Source organism: Parambassis ranga, chromosome 24 (assembly GCF_900634625.1).
Source record: "Parambassis ranga chromosome 24, fParRan2.1, whole genome shotgun sequence".
NCBI lineage: Eukaryota > Metazoa > Chordata > Actinopteri > Ambassidae > Parambassis > Parambassis ranga.
The window spans coordinates 5590080-5611388 of NC_041043.1; the positions used below are offsets into that span (position 1 = coordinate 5590080).

General features: G+C 40.7%; 1 protein-coding gene across 6 annotated transcripts in view; it reads left to right on the top strand.

Annotated features, from left to right (window-relative positions):
* wasf1 (WASP family member 1) overlaps nucleotides 1–21309 on the top strand; it is a 49010-nt gene that overhangs the window by 24101 nt on the left and 3600 nt on the right. For 3 of the 6 annotated variants that reach the window (XM_028396692.1, XM_028396691.1, XM_028396689.1), the window contains 7 exons: nucleotides 1489–1643; nucleotides 1930–2064; nucleotides 9289–9442; nucleotides 12414–12531; nucleotides 16323–16406; nucleotides 20267–20323; nucleotides 20954–21117. In XM_028396692.1, the coding sequence (XP_028252493.1) occupies nucleotides 1511–1643; nucleotides 1930–2064; nucleotides 9289–9442; nucleotides 12414–12531; nucleotides 16323–16406; nucleotides 20267–20323; nucleotides 20954–21117 (845 nt within the window). In that variant the 5' untranslated portion in view covers nucleotides 1489–1510. The remainder of the gene's footprint in view (nucleotides 1–1488; nucleotides 1644–1929; nucleotides 2065–9288; nucleotides 9443–12413; nucleotides 12532–16322; nucleotides 16407–20266; nucleotides 20324–20953; nucleotides 21118–21309) is intronic. The other 3 variants (XM_028396693.1, XM_028396694.1, XM_028396695.1) reach the window with 3 other exon arrangements.

Below are 21309 nucleotides of genomic sequence, written 5' to 3' on the forward strand. Positions count from 1 at the left end.
CCATTATGTGTTGAACATATGAGTGGCCACTCAAGAACTGATTTTGTGATGTCTTATACGTTCATCACGGTGGTGTTAGGCAGGGGTTAATTTAGTATTATAACATTAGTGGACTGTAGAAAGCTGCCTAAAAGCCTTTGACCATGTTGTGATGTTACTTTTGCATGTATTTTTTTTTTTTACTTGAATAATTAATTAATGTGTTAAGGTAGAATGGGAGGAAATGAAAACAATTCTCTAGAGAGGATGTTATTTTAGAGGTGGGCAGAGATTTGGCACTTTGCTTGGGTTAGTGTCACTGTACACCTCATATAAACCACTACAACAACAGCTTAAAGAGGTGCATGGTCTCATTCTTTCCTTTTATGGTCACTGATGCCCCCATTTAAAATGCTTCCCAGATGAATCACCTCAGCACAGTGTTTTACTGGACTCCCTCTCTTTCTCCCCTGTACCCATACATAGATGGTCAGCATCCTAGAATAGCCTTTCCTGACCTACATTTTTATGGATACGGTCAATAATCTTGTTTATTCCTCAGTGACAGAATGGCACTAAGAACACAGTGAGATATTAAAAGTGCATGACGTCAGTTTAACTTCAATCAGAGCTTTAATGATGCCTTATCATTGTCAAGGCCAGTCAGTCAGTCTACTCGAGCACCTGATCTCCACATCACTACATCAGCTTCCTCTAATTAAACACAAGATAACAGCAGAGGGACGATGTTGTAGCATGATGAAGTGGTGTTGTCACACAAGGAGTCATGCTGCTAGATTGTGTTGCCCTGAAGTCTCATCTTTCTTTTCATTATAATGTTCATTTTTCTTATGTCTTTTTACTGAGTTTGAATGTCTTGAAAGGCTATTAAAGGCTGATAAATACATTATTGTTGTTATTTACAACATATCTGCACTTTGTGTTTACTAATTAGCATGCTAAGCTGAGATGGTGAATGTGGTAAATACCTTTTTAAGTTTTTTGCAATTAAAAAGGCAACGGTTTATTTTTTGTGAACATATGGTTTTTATGTCTTACTGCAGTGTCTCAGTGTTTTTATGTCCTTGTTTCTTACATTGTCGTAAAGGAGAAGAATTGAGCCTAAGCAGCTCTACATGACATCCTTAATGCCATTAGCATGGCTGAGTGGGCAGACAAAGTGCTGAGGTATGTTAGCAGGCTAGGCATGATGAAAAGGACAAGACAGTGCTAAGTCAGTGAAACAGATGATCCAGCATTGCTGTTAGCAATGTGAAAACATTACTTTTCTGCTATTGTGTAACAGTCATTCTTGATTTGTGCCATTTTTATGCTCCATTGCATGATTCTTTCTCCGTTCTTGCCTTCCTTCTTTCTTTGTTATGATAATGTTGGTGTTGTGTTGCTCGTCCTCTTGTACTAGAGAAACTGGTGTACTAGTGAAGGTTTAACCATTCTTCCTTCTCTCCCTATCCACTATCCCACTATTGTTGTTTCTCCCCTCTTTAGGTAGTGGTGTCACAGCAAAAGGATGCCACTGGTGAAACGCACCATCGAGCCCCGGCACCTGTGCCATACAGCGCTGCCGAAGAACATCAAAAACGAGCTGGAGTGTGTGACTAACATCTCCTTGGCCAGCGTTATCCGCCAGCTCAGCAGCCTCAGTCAGTAACACAAGAGCAGATACACACACAGACAACAAAGTAGTCATGAATCCTACTGACAGATTTACTGTTATACATCCTATGTATGGTACATATTGCACCATGTACTCATGAATTATAGGCTGTGATATGAATCTAATTTTATAAAGTTAAAAGCACCCCAGTACTAAAAAGAAATTGTAATAAAATCATTGCCTATTTGATAAAACGGAATCTGATGCACACTGAAGTATGACCACAAACTGCAAATACTGTATGAAATGACAGTATGATTACTTGTGTGCAGGTAAATATGCAGAGGACCTGTTTGGAGAGCTGTTCAATGAGGCCCACTCCTTTTCTTTCCGGGTCAACTCCCTGCAGGAGCGCGTGGACCGCCTCTCCATCAGTGTCACACAGCTGGACCCCAAAGAGGAGGAATGTAAGTACTGAAGTCACACAAACACACCGGCGCTCACGTTCCTTCTTTCTTTTTAATTCATCATTACTCAATATCAATATTATTAAGTGTTTAAGTTACACCACTACACATACGTATGTGTTTTCACCCTAATAGTCAAAAACGTGAACCTCCATTAGAAACTTTTTGCTTTTCCTTTTGGTTTGATGCTCAGTATTCTTTGTTGGGAGAAATTGGATCTATACTTGGGCTGTACCTGTTGTGAGTAATAATAAAAAGGAACGTGATAATCCGTGGCATTGTCAGGTTTAAGCCAGGTCATCTTGCGAGAGTTGAGATGGGTTGACAGAATAGCATATGTAGTGAGGAGTGCTGTGGGTGCAGAGTAAAAAAGAGAGAATCACAGCAGTATAATACATCGCTCCAAGGCGCCGTATCGATTTCCCATGAGCCAGCGGTGTGTTTACGGCTTTGCACAATGCTACTCTAACTGCTTCCTTGTCACTGACAGAGACAGTAAAATGCTCACTCAGTTGTATTCGCAGCTTATGGCTTTTCTGTGAATGCCAGCAAAGACCTGGGTAACTTTTTACAAGGCAATGAATTGTTTCTCAGAGAATCAAGGGTTTGTATCTTAAACACAGTCGAACAATAGACCTGTGCAGGTCCAGACTACTCACTTTCACTCTAATCTTCTTTTGTTCCTTACCCATGTAATAAAATCTCCTCTACATTCATTGCTTTGTACCACCTGCTTTTTCTGTCTTTCTCCCTCCATCAGCTTTGCGACCTCTCTGTACCTTTTATCCTCACCCTGTCCACTTCAAGTAGCTGTGCTAATTAAATAATTGTGAGTGATCTAATTGTAGACGTCTGGTGTGCAGGTCTCAGCTGGTAAGTGAGTCCATATCATCCTGCTAGGGTTGGAGGGCAAACACAGTAACACACACTTATGCACAAGACATGACATTATCAATCTATGAATTTAATTTGGGAAATACCCAAGAAACCCAATCATTGTGTGACGTTTGTGATTCTGTATGTATGTGTTTGCATGTGTGCATGTGGTCCACGGTCTTATCTCTCCTTATAAATAAGCCTGACTATCCCCCTTTCAGCCCAAAGTATTGGCTTGAGAGACAGTGGATAAGAATCAGCTCAGTTGCAGTTTAAGTGTGTGGTGGTGCGGGTGGGGAGAGTCAGAGGGGTGGAGAGTAAGAAAGATGGAAGGATAGAGGGATGGGTGCATAATACAGGGCACTGCAGCAAAAGCAGTCGAGTGTAAAAGGATTGTACCGCAGAATTTTCTGGGCCAGCTTGTAAAGGCCGCCAATGCAGGTTACTGTGAGATTTTTCCCACATTCTCCTCCACAGTCATTTAATCTTGAAAATGTACAGCCAACACTTCCCCTTCTTTGGTATTCAAATTTGTAAAATCAAGTATTACACTAGAAAGTCTGCACTGTATGTTTTGAGCGCCGGATGCGACACAGATTTGTGGAAGGGGTTTAGCAAAGGTTTTGTTTTACTTATGCCAACAGTGCATCCCCCCTTAACCCACCTTTTCTTTAGCCTCAGATGGTGAAACACACACCACTGTACAAGTGTATGCTTTTAGTGGTAAGCATATGACTCGCCTTGTAATTGTCTGTGTGGGTCTGTGGTTGCCGTGTGGAGAGGCATGAAGGCGAGGGGAATGAGTGCACACAGGGATGGGACCATAAATCAGGGCTGTGGAGGGATAAAGATAGGAGGATGGGGGTTGGGTAGGATGCAGGAGAGTTGAGCATATACAATACACATTTCACAGATGCTCTCCACAGAAGCCCTCGCAAGTTTCTGTGAAGCTCTTTAACACAATAAATTATCATTTAAAACGTGGTGACCAACAGCAGATGTTGCTGAACATTTCCAACCTTAAAAAAATTAATGTAAAATATTTTTTTTAGTTGTGAGTTTTAAATGAATGAAAGCGAGAGCAGTAAACATTCAACAAAATAATAATTCAAAGTTTGACTTGTTGGCCATCACATCAGTATAGATACTTGTTAATACAGAGTTCCTTTTTGTAATACATTTGACCCTTATTAAAAAAAGGTACTTTTTCATTTTCTCAAAAATGGTTAATTTTACTTACAGTACAATGGTGATAATTTCCACGCAAATGTGAGAAGAAATATTTATTATTTATTTATATATATTTATTTATTCTTTAGAAACTTTATAATAAATGATTTGCTTGCTCTTCCTCTATGTCAGAGCACTTTTACTGTGACCTTTTACAGACTTCTCCTCCTGACTAATGCACCAGCAATTAGCACAGTGATTTATGTAAATTCTGTTTACATAAATCATTGCAGCTGCACAGATGAGTCAAGCCTACAGGTAATGTGCCCTATATGTTATCAAAGGTTTGACAGTCACAATTCACTGCAACACAAGGCAACTCTATAAGGTTAGACAGGCAGTTTGTTGCATTGTGCTAGGTGTTTGATTTTCAAAATTACATTACATACATAGACAGTATCATGAACTTAAGCATGTACTAAATTTATAAATCCTGCTCTCTAATCAATGCAAATTAATACACTTGCATCTTTCACTTATGACATGTGTTTGTTTACAGGTGTTTTACAGCTCATAACTACATTTGAACTCACCTCACCTGCCTGCTAAAAGGGCAACTGTGAATTCAGGATAAAAATGAATCTGTGAAGCATCTGTGTGTTCTGTACTTCCTCAAAATCTGAGGAGCTGTATGCGCCTTAGCCGACAGGGTGTGATTGAGACAGTTTTGGGTATAATAAGTCATCTTCTTGAACATGTTTTACAAAATAATTCTTCCTATAATACAAATAGTCCAGCGGTTTTAGAGCATACAGATCCTTTTTCTGTGTCCGGTGTTACAATTACTGTCAAGATGGTGACCACTGAGGTCCTCCTTCAAGTTGGGAATAAGGAAGTGAGAAATGGGAGGTTAACTAGTTCCAAGCTACATTCCTGCATGGATGTCACCATGGTGAAGACCTCTAAAATTTGGCTTTCAGTGGAGCTACTGTTGTTTTTCCATATGCTGTGGACATACACACTTTAAATTAAAGATACAGGGTGTAGGATGATGATGGTGGATGCCCTGAAAGATGCTTTGCTGAAGGCCAGAGAGAGATGGAGCTGGAGTGATATATTCAGTGACATTGGTGGTGCAGTGTTTAAGGTCAAAAGTGCTTTATCCCACCAATTTATGCATGTTAAGTCTAATACACACAGGAACACACACACACATACATCATTTAAACGGTATCATCCCTCATTTTGCCCTTTAGGCCTCTCTCTCCACTTACCTGCTCCTCTCTAGACCACCAGCTGCCCTCTGCACCTTCCCTGTCTTTGTTGTTCTCCCTGGTCTTTTCTCATCTCTCTGATTGATCTCTGCTCTTCCTCCATCTTGCATGAAGGCTATTTGTGTGCTGTCAGGCTCTCTTTCCCCTATCACTCTAGCCAGCCAAACTAATGGCCTGTATCCCCTATTTAATGGCACTGTTAGATCACTGCACTGGCTGCGAGCCAATATGGAAGGCCACAAAGCCACCCTGCAGTCCCTCTGGGCTCTAACGGTTTCTTTATGTACTGTCGTTTTCTATTAGTCCCTCTGGGTCTGTCTATGCGTACACCTATCCTATAAGTGTTTTTTTTCTTCTTCTTTTGCCAGTTTCCTTTTATGTGATTCTGTCTTGACATTTTGATCTTTTAGTATTTGTTTTTCTTTGTTTTCATAGTTTTCATTTTGTCTCCCAGTGCTTGTTAACCCCCCCTGACTTCTCTCTCTGGCATCAGTTGCATCACTTACCTTGGTCTCCACTCTCTTAATATTTTGGTCTTTTGCTCTAGTTTTCAGTTGTGAATACTAATAACAATCTCCCAATTTCATTTCACATTGTTGGCATTTGTTGGTTGGTTTTTTCTTACCTATGCAATAGTCTGTCTCACCGCAGTACAAGGCTCATCGTTTTTGCTATCACAGTATGCTTAACAATAGTTATGATTTACAAGGGTTCTCAAAGCATCTGGGGGAACCTCCAGATACATTTGAGCAGAGAAGAGAACAAAAAAAAGGCCAGGACAAACAATACTCAAGCAGAGGATGGAGCAAAAATTGAATTAAAGAGAGGTAAAGAGTGATTCAGTGTTGCAGGAAGAAGTGTGCAGAAGGGGAAATATAGGGCAGCATTTGCATTGAAGTACAACAGGGAAGAGAGCGATGCCTGCATGCTAAAAGCTTTGGCCTGTGACTTCTCTTATCTGCTATGCTGCATGTAGGACTGCATCTCTATGAGATAGGGGATGAAAAGAGGGAAGAGGTAAAGCATAATTTTCCTGGAACTTGGAGGGAAGCAGAAGGGTGTGTGTGTATGTGTGTGTGAGTGACAAGAACTTCCTCACCTCTCTTTAGCCGAAGTGTTTCAACCTGATGTTATCAGACGAAGGTACAGATATGAGGGAAAGAGATAAACTGTCCAGCACCAGCTTACTGATAAGAAGCTTCTCATCCTGAGATCAGAGGCTGCTGCTGCTCCAGCTGGTGCTGCTTGACCCAACACACATGCAGGCACATGCGTGCACACACACAAACGCCTAACCCTCAAACACCCCTTTGAAGGTGCTTCAGAAAGTGTAGCCCAGTAGAAATGTCCTCACAAACATGGGTTTAAAAGCACACACACTGAAACCATCTCTCACTTACTCATTCATTCACACATGTACACTCACGTTTTTCTCATTAGTTAAACATCCTCACTAAATGGATGTAATTGATAGTTCAGCTGAATAAATTGACATTTTGTAATTAGGATGTAGATGATCATGTTAAGATATCCATCTGCATGTTTGACTAATGTAGTGTCTGTGTGAGTGCCTGCACCAGAGTGTGTGCTTAGTGTGTCTGCCCTCACCACTCTGAGTGCTCCGTGTTGCTTGCTGGAGATTCACAGGCACCTCACTCTGCATCAGATGCATCCTGGCACAGACTTCTCCTCTACCTCTCACTTGTTTGTCACTCTTGCACGTACTTGTTTCACCATCTGACATTTTCTCTAAATTCATCGGGGCAGCAGTGCACAGAACTCTACTTCTACATACAGCAACTGCGAATTGACACTCACCTGTTGGCCAGTAGTTGCTTGCCTCTGACGCTGGTGGGGTTATGTAACAGTCCTCTCTGTTAATCCAAGCAGTGAGTGGGAGAAGACTGGTATCACTTCCTGGTGCATTTTTCCGACCCTCACTCTGACTTTCCTGTGGACCAGGCACAAGGCAAAAAAGTGGAATGCCCCATAGGAATCACTAAAGCATCAAAAGTACCCATCTATTAAATGTTTAGATCATTCCCTACTTCTGATCCCATCTACACTAAGCTTTTATAATCTCACCATTACTCGTACTTATTCCTGACAGCTCTCTCTGCATCCTTGTACTAAAAACAAATCAGACACCGTTTAAACTAACCTACAGAATATGAGCAAGAAAACGAAGTTAATATTGCAGACAAAACCCAGATGTTAGTAACTCTTGAAAGGGTTTTTAGTTTAGTGTTCCAGGCCATAATCACATCCTCCATGATCCAGATGTTGATCATGGAGATTGGTGTTTGTCTCCCATGTCACTTTCATTTGAGTTTCTGATTGGTCAGTTTTAGGTTCCAAACCTATGTGGTATGGGTTAGAAAAGGATTGTGATTTAGTTGAAATCAAATCCTCTCACAACCTTAAACACCATTATGCAAACTTTCCCATATGCAACAAGCTTCTTACCCATTAGTCAAGTCAATAATTACCATCTGATTCCATCTCATCAGCAAAATTGACATTGACATCATTATTCACAGAATCACAATCAACATCACAGAGCACTAAACCTATTATAAAGCACTAATCATGCTCCTTTGGGTTTATGCTACTAATCGGTTCATTTACATTCCCCTAAGTAAACCAACACGATGACTGAGCTAAGCTAGTCTAGGTGAAGCTAAGGTCGTCTCTGAGAAGCAGAGGAAACCATTGCTTCTCTTTCATCCAGCGATAGCTGACATTTTCGGAGGGCAGAAGAAAACAGAAGAAAATCAATGCTGTACAGTTAAAGCTTTGAGGAAAAACAGGCCGGAGAAAATGCTTAGGGGAAGAGGAAAAAAAACATGAGAGACCAATGCTAACCCCGAATCTGGTGAGAAAAAAAGTCTTGGAAAGAAATTCAGAACATTGCAGCCAGATCTGAATTATACATGAGGGAGTGACAAATGGATACACTTTACGGCCGCCCAGGGGAAGACTGAAAAACTTGTGGCAGTTTTTCTATATTATTAGTCTTTCTACCACACACAAAACAATGACAACCTACCCTGAAAAACACTGTAAGGAGATCTCTTTCACACCAAACAAATAGAACAAAACCATTGCGAACAAAAGCACAAGGACGACCTATTTGGTCTCCCACATTTTAGCAACACATCTCAGTAATGACTTCCACAGACTCTCAGTGTAGTGAAGGACCAGCCACCTGAGGCAGTGAAGTGTCATTATTAACAAACACTATCAAGAAGCCAGGGTTTGGAAAGTGACACTCTGGTAGAGAGAGAAAGGGGAATGTCAGAGGGAGATACTAAAGCTGCACGGACACAACAGAGACAGAGTAATGGAAACACAGGACAGAGAGAGAAGCGATGTACTGACGGTGAAACCTAGAGCAGGGCCTGGCATAAAAGAAATACTAACAAAGAGATGGTGACAAGAGAAAGGCAACTGAAAACAGAACAGATAAAACTAACATGAAAATGTGTAAATTAAGAGGACAGACTTGTAGAGAGAGACAGGAAAGACACCTAAAAACAGATTTCTGTGAGAAAAACAGAAGGCGTGCATGCCAAGACAGAAACACAGTCACTTTGGTGGAGCCAGAGGGTGGAATAAGCTTCAAAGACAGCACCAGAGTGATTCTATAGCAGCCATTTAGACTGGAGTCTCTGCATGGAATACACATTGTCAAGAGGAGCGCTCTCTGTCATGGTCATAAAAAAAAAAAAAAACGCAGGGAAAATTTGAAACATGCTACTATCTTTGTTCCTATAAACTTTAGAGTCACTGACAATCACCCAGTTCTGATGTTTATGTGAAAAATGACTCTTCATACAAAATCTGTTTTAATAACTTCAAGTTCTGTCTCCTCTTTCTTTTCCATCTGTCTATATATCGTCAGTGTCTCTTCAGGACATTACCATGAGGAAAGCCTTCAGGAGTTCAACTATTCAGGACCAGCAGCTGTTCGACCGCTCAACACTGCCCGTCCCGATGCAGGAGACCCTGCAGACCTGCGAGCAGCCACCACCCCTCAACATCCTCACGCCCTACAGGTCAGAATCCAGCCTGTTAAAAGATACTGAATCAGTGGTTAAATGTGATAATAAAGTCTTTCAGATTGCATTATAATATGCATGGTTGTTTAGAAAGGAAGAAAATACTTGATGTGACTCACTGCTGTGGGTTTACTTGTAATTGCAGCCAGTTCAGTGTTTACCGAAGTACCAAAATGATCTAAAATGCTAGCCTTTATTTGGCCCATGTGCTTGTATTACATTCCTGTGTGTCATTACAGAAGCTTGTATTCAGTCAGACAGTGATACACACCATGGGACAAAAAAAGGCACTCCAAGCTTGGGTATGATGAAGGGTTAAGAGCAAGTATATGGCTATTTAGAGTGATTCGTGTGTTTACATGCATTCGTAGCCTTATTAGAGTGCAGGAGCACCCAGATGTGTGGCCCTTTTTGACACCAGGCATCTCTCTTGGTTCTGGAGGTGGAGCTGGGCAAAGAGAGCGATGGAGGGAGTCATCTGCAGATGAATAATCCATAAAAAGCTCTGCTGGCCAGCACTCCCTCCTTTTTATTTCATGGCCTTCTCACTCTGCTCCTTTCTCACATATTTTTTGTTCCTCTGCTGTCTTATCTGACCCTTCTCCATCTATTGCTTTTCCCTATGGCCAAGCCACTTGGCAAAAGGTCACAGGCCAAACACAATCTCTTCACTTCATGTGGAGACAGAAAGTGCAAGTGTAGGCTGCGGTACAGCATTCTGTCATTGGTATGTTTTTAACCTGACATGGGTCAGACCAAGTAAGAGGCAGGGGTGGGGGTCTGCCCCTGTGCTCGCTTATTTCCCAGTAAACATGTTGTTATCACACAGGCTGAAAACTAGGCGATAGTTAAAATATATGCAAACAAAAACCAAGCATATTTTAAGCTCCCAAGCTGAATGCAATGAGTCTGACAATAATGACTAATGATCAGTCAAAGTCATCTTCAGCTTTGTGTGTCTGACTCAAACAGTGTTAGCTGATCTGAATCCCTATCTCTCCAGATATACTTTGAGCAGGATCGAATGTTTGATGAAGAACATACAAGCACTGAATCATCACTGGATTAAAAAAAAAAAAGACTAAAATGCGACACATTCTGTTTATTTGCTGTTCTGTTTCTAAATGAATTATGTGTTCCAACCCGCTTCACTTCTCATTCAGAGCTGATTTGTTCATCAGCAGTGAATGGATGATTGGGATTATCATGAGTGATGATTTCATTCCTATGATTCATAATTTAAAAAGCAGCCTGTGTTTGATCTTCTTCAGCTGCTTTGCCGTTCATTCTCTTTTCTTCACTCCATTTTTTGCTTCTACCCCTCTCCTCTGCTCACACTAAGAGGCTCCCTGGGACACCTCCCCAGGCTGCTGCTCCTCAGATCCATTCTGAGCACAGCTGCTGTGCACTCTTTCATACACAAACACACACCTCAAACATACAAAAAATGGCAGGCATAATAATTTACCCAAACTTTCAAATACTACCTGCTGTCAGCACACACACACACACACACACACTTCAGTAACACTTTCTCTCTCTCTCTCTCTCTCTCTCTCTCTCCTTGCCTTATCCCATTGTTCAATTCTATTTTTCCTCCCTTTGTTGTGTTGCATATCATTAAACTTTCCACTCCTGCCTTTTGAAGCTTTGCCTTTTTATGCTCTGTGTTCTTGCTCTTATTGGTGTCAGTGCCAAATAATTGCCTCCCTAGGCATGTCTGTCACTGGCTGAAGGCAACTCACACAAGTTTGAGTAAGGATCACTGAGTGGTCAAGAGGCACCAAATTTTTCTGTCTTATCTTTTATATTCTAAAGAAACCTGGTATTTATTTGGGTGTTACATTGAACATACCGCCTACCTAAACCTTGTTGCAGACTATATACACCCTTTCTGTGTTATAGACACCAATAATACACATTTTAGCTTTCAAGAGAAATTTGAACAGTCATTGTTTTTAAGGATTACACTGCATATTCCTGCAAAATTGACCCTGAAATTGAAAATGAATTAATTCAGATTGTGTCTGAACATTGTAATTTTACCTTCTGTCAGCAGCACATTTAATTTAATAGAGTTTTACATTTTTAATGGAGTTCTTGGTGATAGAGGGGCTTCTCAGTGAAACACACCTTAGCAGTCTGCGCCAACATTTTTATGTCCACAAGCTTTTTAATCAAATAACAGGTATTAATATGTGAACAGTGAACATTATTTGGAAAGCACTAAGCAAAGGGCAAGCGTGGTAATTTAGGTGTACCACATACTGATATGAAGTGACATTTTCAGAGAGCATGTTTCTTAATAATTTCCTTGTAAAGAGGGACCTCTGATGAGATAACTACCTACATCTGTCAGAAGTATTTTGTTTCCCTCCCAGTCGCAGAGCGTTTGTGAAAAGGAAAGGCCATCTCATTCTCAGTTTTGCAACTTTGTTTAAGTTTTGCGCAGCTCGATCATTGAAGATACACACGAAGAAAGAAGGAAATTACCTTTGTGGTTTATTCCTTTTGTCTGCCTTCTCTGTGTACCACTGTACATAAAACAAACATAAAGGAGCAAATCCTGTTTGCCACTTGTTTTCTCCAAAGTCTAAAACATCTGGGCTTTTTTTCTTAGTTTTATTGCTGTAAAATGTACAATTTTGGTAAAAGAGGATGACTTTTCTCGATAGATCTATAGAATGATACTGTAAATAATGCAGATGAATGGTATATACATATATAACAGCAAGGCATTTTGCTGTGCCTTTAAGCAGCAGAAGTTAGCTATAATAAGTGCATCGTGTGTAAAAAGGTGAGTAGGTGTAGGAAAACATCCATCACACTGGCTTTATTTGTTATTTGTAAATTAGCAAAGGTAATATAAATAGAGGGCATTAAGATGCAGCGTCCCTTTGAAAGGGTGTTTTTGAAGTATAATGTCACTTACCATGAAAACTCCCTGGTCTGTTTTGTCTGCCTGTAGGGATGACGGGAAGGAAGGTCTGAAGTTTTACACCAATCCATCCTACTTCTTCGACCTATGGAGAGAAAAGATGCTGCAGGACACAGAGGACAAGAGGAAGGAGAGGCGGAAACAGAAGGTAAGCCTGGAAAATCAAAGGCACAGAGCTCTGGCTGTGTCTTTTATCCAGTAATTGAGGACTGATCTGATTCTTTGGTTAATGCAATAGAACGTGGTGTTTGCCAGCATTATCACACTTACGTTAGCAAATAGAAAAGACATGAAGTGAGACTGAAGAGGCTTCCTCTGTTCTCCACAGATACAGATTGATGTGTTCTGCATGAATAAACTGACAGGGTGATTCACAGGCATGGATTTTTTTTTACCACACAGCCTAATGCATTAATTAGTCACCACTCATAGATTAATCAACTCTTCCTTCAGTCAGCCATCTTAGTTATTACTTGTGTAATCATTACATCTAATTAATGGGAGCATCTGCTCTTTACTTGCCCCCGCATTATGCGTCATCTCCCTGCCTCTGCACAAACACACATGTAGCCTCGTGGGGATGATCTGTACACACATAATGCAGTCTGAGGTTAGATATTCATACACACATACAAATGAATCTTTGTGCTTATTCACATCCACAGAAAAGTGTGGAGTGGTGACCCCTGCTTCTTAGAACAGAGGGGTTTCCCACCCTCCGCACCAGCAGTTCTAATCAACAGCAGCTTGATGTGCCCTGCGTGGGAAGCTTCACATTTTGCCCCCTCGCAGTCAATCAAAGCTTATTACAGTCATGTCAATGAGGAATAAGCAGAGTGATTTTCCACTGAGGGTTTGTGTGAGCGCAGAGGATATAATTTGTTGGTTATGGGATTTTTAATGATGGTGGGAATGGCAAAGAGAACAGAAAACAAGTTTAGCCAAGAATTAGTTAATAACTAGGAAGAGAGTCTCTAAGTGTGGCCATATTTAAGTTAAGTGTTCTTCAGTCTATTAGCACTTAATATGCATGTTTTTTAAAGAATACTTTAGGTATTTGCAACAGTGGATGGATCTTATTTACTTTAGATGGTTCTTACGCCTGTTGTAGACAAAATTCATTCCAATGATTTCATTCTAATTAAAGCCCCGGGTGGGCTTAGCTTTTAAAGCCATGTTCATTTCCCTCCTCGCCACACTGGCAGCTAGACAGACCCCACGGAAAGGCCTAGAAGACATTCACAGGGAGAACAGCACAGATTAGAGGAATTAGATGCACATATTTGCTGGTTTGTGTAACCATAATGGTCTGAGAGAGGATCAGTGCAAATAATATGGTGAGGTTAAGTGTGTATGTGGAGAGCATGCAGATGTGGAGTTCTGCACTCACTTGCATGTATAAAAAGAAAAGGAGTTTGTTTAATATTTGTAAATCTTTACACTTCATCGCTTAGCCTGTTGAGTGGTTCTGCCACATCATCTTAATGCGCTTCTCAGTCATGGTGTGTACTTGTGTGTTTGTGCATTTGTCGCTGTAATTATGTCTAACCATTTGTTTTTGATTAAGGAGATATTTTCTATTTCATTTGTTGTTAGCATTTCCATTGTTAATTTAGAGAACAGCGGCATGCAGCTGCATTACAGCCAGTGGTGCTCATCAATCTCTCTGGGATCGGCTGCCAACACACACACAGTTTATACAATCTTTTAGCTCTTGCTAGCATTTCTACAGTAAAGTCTGGCATTCAGTTTTGAATGCCTCTCGTCCTGTTCATCTCAGTTTTTTCATACAATTTTGACAAAAGGCCAAAATGGCAACTTTTCTGATTTTGCACACATTTCCTAAAAGTGTTTCTCACTTAATCTTTTGAACTTGGACACACCTGGATGCCTTTCAGTGAGCAGCAAAACCAAGTAATTTCAGCCCAATGATGAATCAGGTCAAAGCTTCTTCTTACACCTCAGAGAAACTCAGTGACTCACCGAGTAAAGCTGCAACAAGGGCAGACAGTCTTTCCAAAATAATGAAAGAAATATTGATCTGTAAACATGTCTAAGGCAGTCGTTTCAATGAACATTTTAGGTATTAGTTCAATGTGTGAACATAAGATAAAAGATTCCTGTTTGTAAAAGTGTTTGAGTGGATAAAGCTCTCAGTGCCTCTACTAAATGAGATCTGGAAGTGGAAGTGGCGTTACTTCATCTTATTCAGTCAGCAGATATTTTCTTACAGTGATATCATTAACACACTGCCTTATTCACAGGCACAACCAGATAGAAGGCAGTGATAAATCAAAAGCAGCACAGGGCAGAGAGAGAGGAGGGAAGAAAATCGGCAATGCCCTAATCTCATTAGCTCCCGTGTTAGCCTCATCCTGAGTGGATTAGCAGTAGGCAATGTGCTGAGCCAGTCAGAGGAAACCAAGAGACAGAGGGGAAGTCCCTGGGATTGAGTGGAGGAGCAGAGGGAGGAGAAGGAACGTGTTTGCTGCCTCTAATTGAGATCAGTTTGTGTCCACACTGTCTGTCTCTGTGCATCTGTCTGTCTCTAGAGTCTGGATGCCTCTTATCTATTGCTGTCTCATTACAGCACTCATTTGATCTTAGTTTAGCCAGAATAAACTGTTTTTTTCATACATAGATACAAGTGTAAGAAATCTTACACTTAAAAGCGCTTATATTTCTGTTTACAAGAATCTGTTTTATTTGCCCTTTATCACAGTGCCAAAAACAAGGACACATGAATTTGAGTTTTTCAGTCCTTTGAATGAAGTTGAACTATCTTCTCCTTTTACCACACCCAAACTGGGGATGACTGGGAACTTCAGAGACCTCTTTCTGTTCATCAATAAAACTAAACTTTGGGGAAAGTGTAGGATCTTTAGTTAATGGACTCAAAAACTGCTGAAAAAACTTGGAAATATCGCAAATCGCTTGCAGCCTAATTCCAAAACAGGCCAGCCGTCCTTCATTGCTGATTTTTTAAAATTTAATTTCCTGCAAAAATTCTGCCTACCTTTAACCCCCCCCCCACCTTGTGTTTATTGCCATGGTAACCGCTCAGAGCATTGAAGCGGCCAGTAAGTGACATCCTATTTCTCTGCTTAGGGGCCACAACAACTGCATACATCCAAAGGCCGCTGCATACACACACAGCAGAGTGAGCGTTATGTGTGTTGCTGGGGACGTTAAACCTCCAAAGGTTTTTTGACAGGAGAACAAGAGTCTCAAAATATGAATTATTTCCATTCAGATTCAGGTGAAAGTGACAGCATAAAAAGCAAGTTGCATAGATTGCTCACCGGCTGACACTGTATCACATGTGAAAATTAACTGTTGACCTTTAATTTCTTTGCAAGTAGTGGGCTCAGCTATCATTAGTACACTGCAGCAAGAGTATGCATGTTAATTATTTGAGCCTGCCTGTTCCACAACACTGTTACAGCATGTAACTCTGATGACTGTGCTTAGAACAGCAGACTTTTGATGACGGGATGTTACATCAGCACACATAGGGTATTTTAACTTCCCATGATGCAACAGTAACAGTACATTTTGTCCTGCTATTCTTGCAACTTGTTGGAAGCCAGTGCAGCGTGTCAGTCTGTCATCGCAGCTGTAACAGCAGCTTAAAAGGGAATGCCAAGACAGTTGACTTGAGAAAGACAGAGCTTTGTTATTCAGAATCATTTACAGTTTTTCATGCGATGGATGATCATGGCCTCTTACATGAAGACCGTGTGATGTAAGGTTTCTGGGGTGAAAGGATAGTGCCAGTGCTGTAGAATTTTGTGTGCTGGTAGAAGAAAATCGCAAAAATACTGCTTTAGGATCTTCCCTCCTCCTCCTCCTCCTCCTCTTCCTCTTCTGTCTGCTTTCCGCTCAGTCTTTTCTTTACTTTGCTTTTCTGAATCCTGGTCTCTATCTAACTCTGTGCAGCTGGAAATGCCTTATCTTGTGTGTCCCAAGAGCCTTATAAGAGTCCTCTCTGAAACCCCTCCTCCCTTCTTTACTACCCCAGAGGTAAGAACTCCCCCCCCCCCACCCCAACCTTCTCTGCCAGAGCATCTGCTCCCTGTGCTGTAGCCTGCAGCCCTCTCTGTCACCTCACTTTCTACTTTTGCTCCTGGTTTGCCCTGAGCATAAGAGCTGCCCGGCCTGTTACTAACAACCCTCCAGTACTTACCTGCATCCCAGTTCTACTTCAGGCATAAACCCCCAAAGAGTCTTTGACATTAAATACAAATGTTTTCAATCATTTTCCAAAATAGGGAAAATTGCCACAGAGAACACAGACATATAAACATAATCACTGCCTGAGCTGTACTGCACATACAGTCTTGGCATCAACGCAATGCATCCTCCAAGTCATAACATTACTCAAAAATGACCAGTAAAGCTGTTAATTGCAAGGCATTGGACTGACGAACACAAAGCATTATTTTATTGTCAGCAGGCAAACTTTCCAAGGACGACTTCCCAGATGGATCTTTGTAACAAACCATCTGCCATGCTAGACAGAAGTATTACACTACAACAATGAAATTAGCCAAATTTGAAACTAAGAAGTATATTATTGGAAATTTCAAGTTAATTACTGTGAGGCATTTTGACCTCGACTGTCTGCATGTCAGTTTACAGCTTGAAAATAATGGAGGATAGGTGAGAGAGAACATAATTTTAGGAATTTGGGATACAGCCTATACTAACAGCAGAGGACTAGCCATTTGCTAGCAGATGATTTACCTGTTGGTTCCCAACGAAACATGTTTGACTAAGATTTTTGTTGCACAAATGAAGTATCTGTAAATCCAATATTTTCCATTTTTTCTTTCTTAATTTGAATTCTCTAGTGATTCCTTTATTACATCCTCCAATAGCACAGGCAGTTAGTGTACTACACAGATCCAACAGATCAGCAGCAGCCTCAATGAGTGTACATATTGTATAAGGGGTTTGTGTCATTGTCATTAGTGGGCTGGTCTAGTGGCCGAGTCCCTCTGCGGGCCTGCCTGTGGGGGTTACACATCTCTGCGGTTATGCTGAGTGTGCATGAACACAACACTGTGCACACAACAACACATACAGCTGTAGTCTGTGTGCGTATAGTGTTTGGTTGTGAGTGCACAGGAAGAAACACAAGAATACACTCTGTACCGAAAATAAATCTATAACTGCTGCATCATACGGACTCATAAACACACAGTGCTTCTACAGCGACACTTTCTCTGCCAGAACCAGTGCATTCAGATAAAGGATGATGACTAGGAAAGGCACACAGCCCGCTGAAATTAGCTACATTTATAACAGCTATGACAAGCATGTGCATGCATACACACACTCACAGAAATGCACTGTTTCTCATTTCACTCCTGTACCAACACAGTCTACTTCCTTCCCTTGTTTACTTTTCCATTAACAAACACATTTATTGCAGCATTAAAACCTTCACACTGGAGGCTTCTCACTGTGTGTTTTATCACCAGCCTTCCTCCATGCCACTCCTCATTTTAACGTCAATTAAAACAAAAATTCCACAACGATAAATAAAATTGCCAAACAAGTAGCGGCGTATTATGTAAGCTTAGTTTCATTTATATTTTTAACATATTGTAAAGACACTGTGACTGCAAACCTTTCATGGTTTCAGACAGTTCTCAACATTTTTAATGATATGGCACATATCATCCAATGTTAAAATATTTGACCCTTTGGTGAATCATATTCAGTTGAGATACTGCATGTAAATGCTGAAGCAGAGGTGGTGTGTCTGCATGTGTGAGTTCATCTGTGTTTGAGGCTTCGGGGTTAATAGGCCACGACGAATCAGAACCTAATCAATGTGCATTAGCATTAGGATTTAGTGCCAGGCTCGCCCTCAGCATCCACGGCACTGGACGGACAAAATCAACCTCATTTAGCAAAACTAAAGGAGACGGTGCTGACCACAACTCCGCGCTCTGTTGAAGCAGCCGTCTGTCAGCCAGTATGTTTCATTTCAAGAACACACATACATACACAAGATTAAAGGAATAAGCAGGGTAGGCTGTGCGATAAAAGAAATCAATTAGTATTGGTTTTAATAGAGGGTGCAGGTCTCAGGCTGGAAGTTGTGTTTCAGAGCATTTCTCTTTGCTTCACCTAGAAACATTTCCAGAGAAAAGAATACACCACCTCAGAAATACTGTACTAGATATCGTATTACAATACCTGTTTAGTTCCTCGGAAGCTGAATGACATCACTGGAGAGTATGAAGTGTTTGTTTAAAGGCAGTTTGTAGGTTCGTGTTTTACTTGTAATACAGGTTTAACTTAAACCTGGAAGATATGTTTGGGGTATTTTATGTTTTTGTTTATACTTACAAAAACACAATAAAAAGACAAAAACCAACTATGAATTGATCACACTAAGGATATATATATATATATACTTTAAATTGTACAGTTGATTAGACAGCTGGCTTCATGATGACATAGTTGCCAGTGTACTGTGTATCTTACAGGAGGATTTCACTAGACGGCAAACCTGAAAATTCACCTATCATATTATTCTGTTGAAAATTGGTCTCAGTGGCCTAGTAATTGAAAAAAAATGCATAACAAGCTTTGATGACTGCTGGAGAAGCACTCCACTGACATGTCTCTGTGCATAAACACAGAGGTCTGGGACTAGTTGTGTGTTGGTCTATAAGCTCATCTTTCATACATCTCTCACACTGTCCCTAGTGCTCATGCTCATAGTGCATCTTGCTTAGTGTACATTTTTTGCACATTAACACACACAATGGACTTTCCCAAGGTGTGCAGGATATGTGAGGCAGCCATCACACAGATGTGGTTAAAAGCAAGTGTGTATCCAGCCTAACAAGTATTGTTACAAAGCCTCATACATATGTCCTTAGGGTCTTATAGCTCTGTTGTTGAGCCCTGTTGTTTTATTTGATGACATATTCCTTAATCAATAAACTGTGTTTAGATCCCTGGATGAAAATAGTCCTGAGAAATGCATTATTTATATGTATTTTCAACATCCAAACAGGAGTAAAATGCACAAAAACTAGATTTAAAAAGTTACTTGGAGAATTGTGTGTGTGAATTGTTTTTAAATATGTAAATGTTCTTAGTTTGAACAGACAGAGCTGTGCTGCTTTTAAATTGTCTCTGGGATTTGGTGACAATAGGAAAAATACTCAATAAATCAGACTTTCAGATCTTTAAAATGTGTTGCTAGAAGGCAAAGACTGTGATTATATTTTAATTGTTTATGTCAGGATTACTTTTTTCTTCATGAATGAATTTTGTCAGGTTGTTAATATTGAATAAGTACTGCAAGGTTTTCTTGTGTAGATCAGATATAGATTAAGTGTGGAATGCCTGTTAATCATGTTATTATTTTGAGTTGACCAGCCTGTGTGTGTGTGTTGTGAGTGTGTACTTGTTTGCATGTCATTCTCCAGTGTGTGTTGTTGTTGTAGGTGTAAAAGTATTTCACTCATGTAGAAACACAGCTTTGTAGTTTGTCCTCTCATTCCAGTGAGATCTTTCCCTTTCTACCTCAGTCTTCTCTCTGTTTGGAACGAGGCTCTGTTTTTCCCAGTGTGCGTGTCTGTGTGTGTGTGTGTTGGACTGTATGTGCGACTGTGTCCTATCTGCATTGTGACGTCCTACCCTGAGCTGTGCATGTTGTCATTTTCTGTTTAACAGCACTTTTCTTTTCCCCTCTTTCCCCCTTTGTGCCACTCGTTCTCACCGCCCACTCTGTTTTTGTCCCCGTTGACTGTGTGCAGCGGTGTTGTGCTCAATCCTGTGCCGTGTTGATTTTTTTTAACCCCCTCCCCTCACCCCTGGTGCTTCTCTTGTGGTTTTTGTTTTTGTTCTTGTAGTTGCAGGACCCCCGCATGTATGATCAGGTCTATAGGTACTTAGACCTTCCAGGGCAGGTATGTGGAAATACAGCGATTATTTTAAAAACACTGTAATGTGATTTCTGCTTCAGCAGCTGAGTTTCTTTTCCTTTTTTTACATCCCTGTGTGTTGCCAGTCAGTCGAGCTGGGAGGCAGGGAGTGCTGATTGATGACGGACCTGAGATCATTATTCTTAAAGTATATTATGTTAATGCATGACCTGGTCTGTCAATCAGTACTTCCTGTTTCTAAGATTTTCTGTAATATGCTTTATGTGATTTGTGTCTTCAAGGAGCTAATTAATTAATTAAAAACCTCCAAATTTAAAATGGACAGGAATATCAGATGTATTAAATGTGGTGTCAGGAGGGGGCAAGTTAGAGCTTTGAATAAATTTGCGATTTGGTGAGCATGAAAAGTCATAAAATGCTTCTTTTTTTCTTTATTTTTTACACATTTCATTTTGCATTAATATGTCTCCACTCTCTGTTTGGTCTCGTTAGAAGCTAATCTGTTGTCTTCTCTCCCTTTAAACTCCTTCCACTCTTTCTCTTCATCTCCATGTGTTCATCCTCTATTTAATTCTCACCATCTTCCCTTTTTTCCCCCATCCCTCCCCTGCTCTATCCTCACCATCCTTCCCCTCATCACCTCCTCCGCTGAAGATGAAGGCAATCGACCGTCCACACGAGCCGGATAAGGTGCCGCGGGCGCCTCACGACCGCAAGAAGGAGTGGCAGAAGCTGGCACTGGGTGCGGAGCTCGCCCAGGACATACCTGAAGACAAACTCAGAGAGGCCAACGGATCTGCAGGTTACCACGACAACAGGTGTGTGGAGCTTGTTTGCTTCAAAATTTAAAATGCAAATCAAGCCTCTAAATGTTAAACACTGGTTTGTCAGCAGGATGTAATAATTCACATTTATAAAAATAATTCGAGCCTAATCCACAGAGAATGGGTTTGTGCAATTTACACTTCAGCGGCACTGAGACAATGCAGCTATAACAAGGATGATTAAGG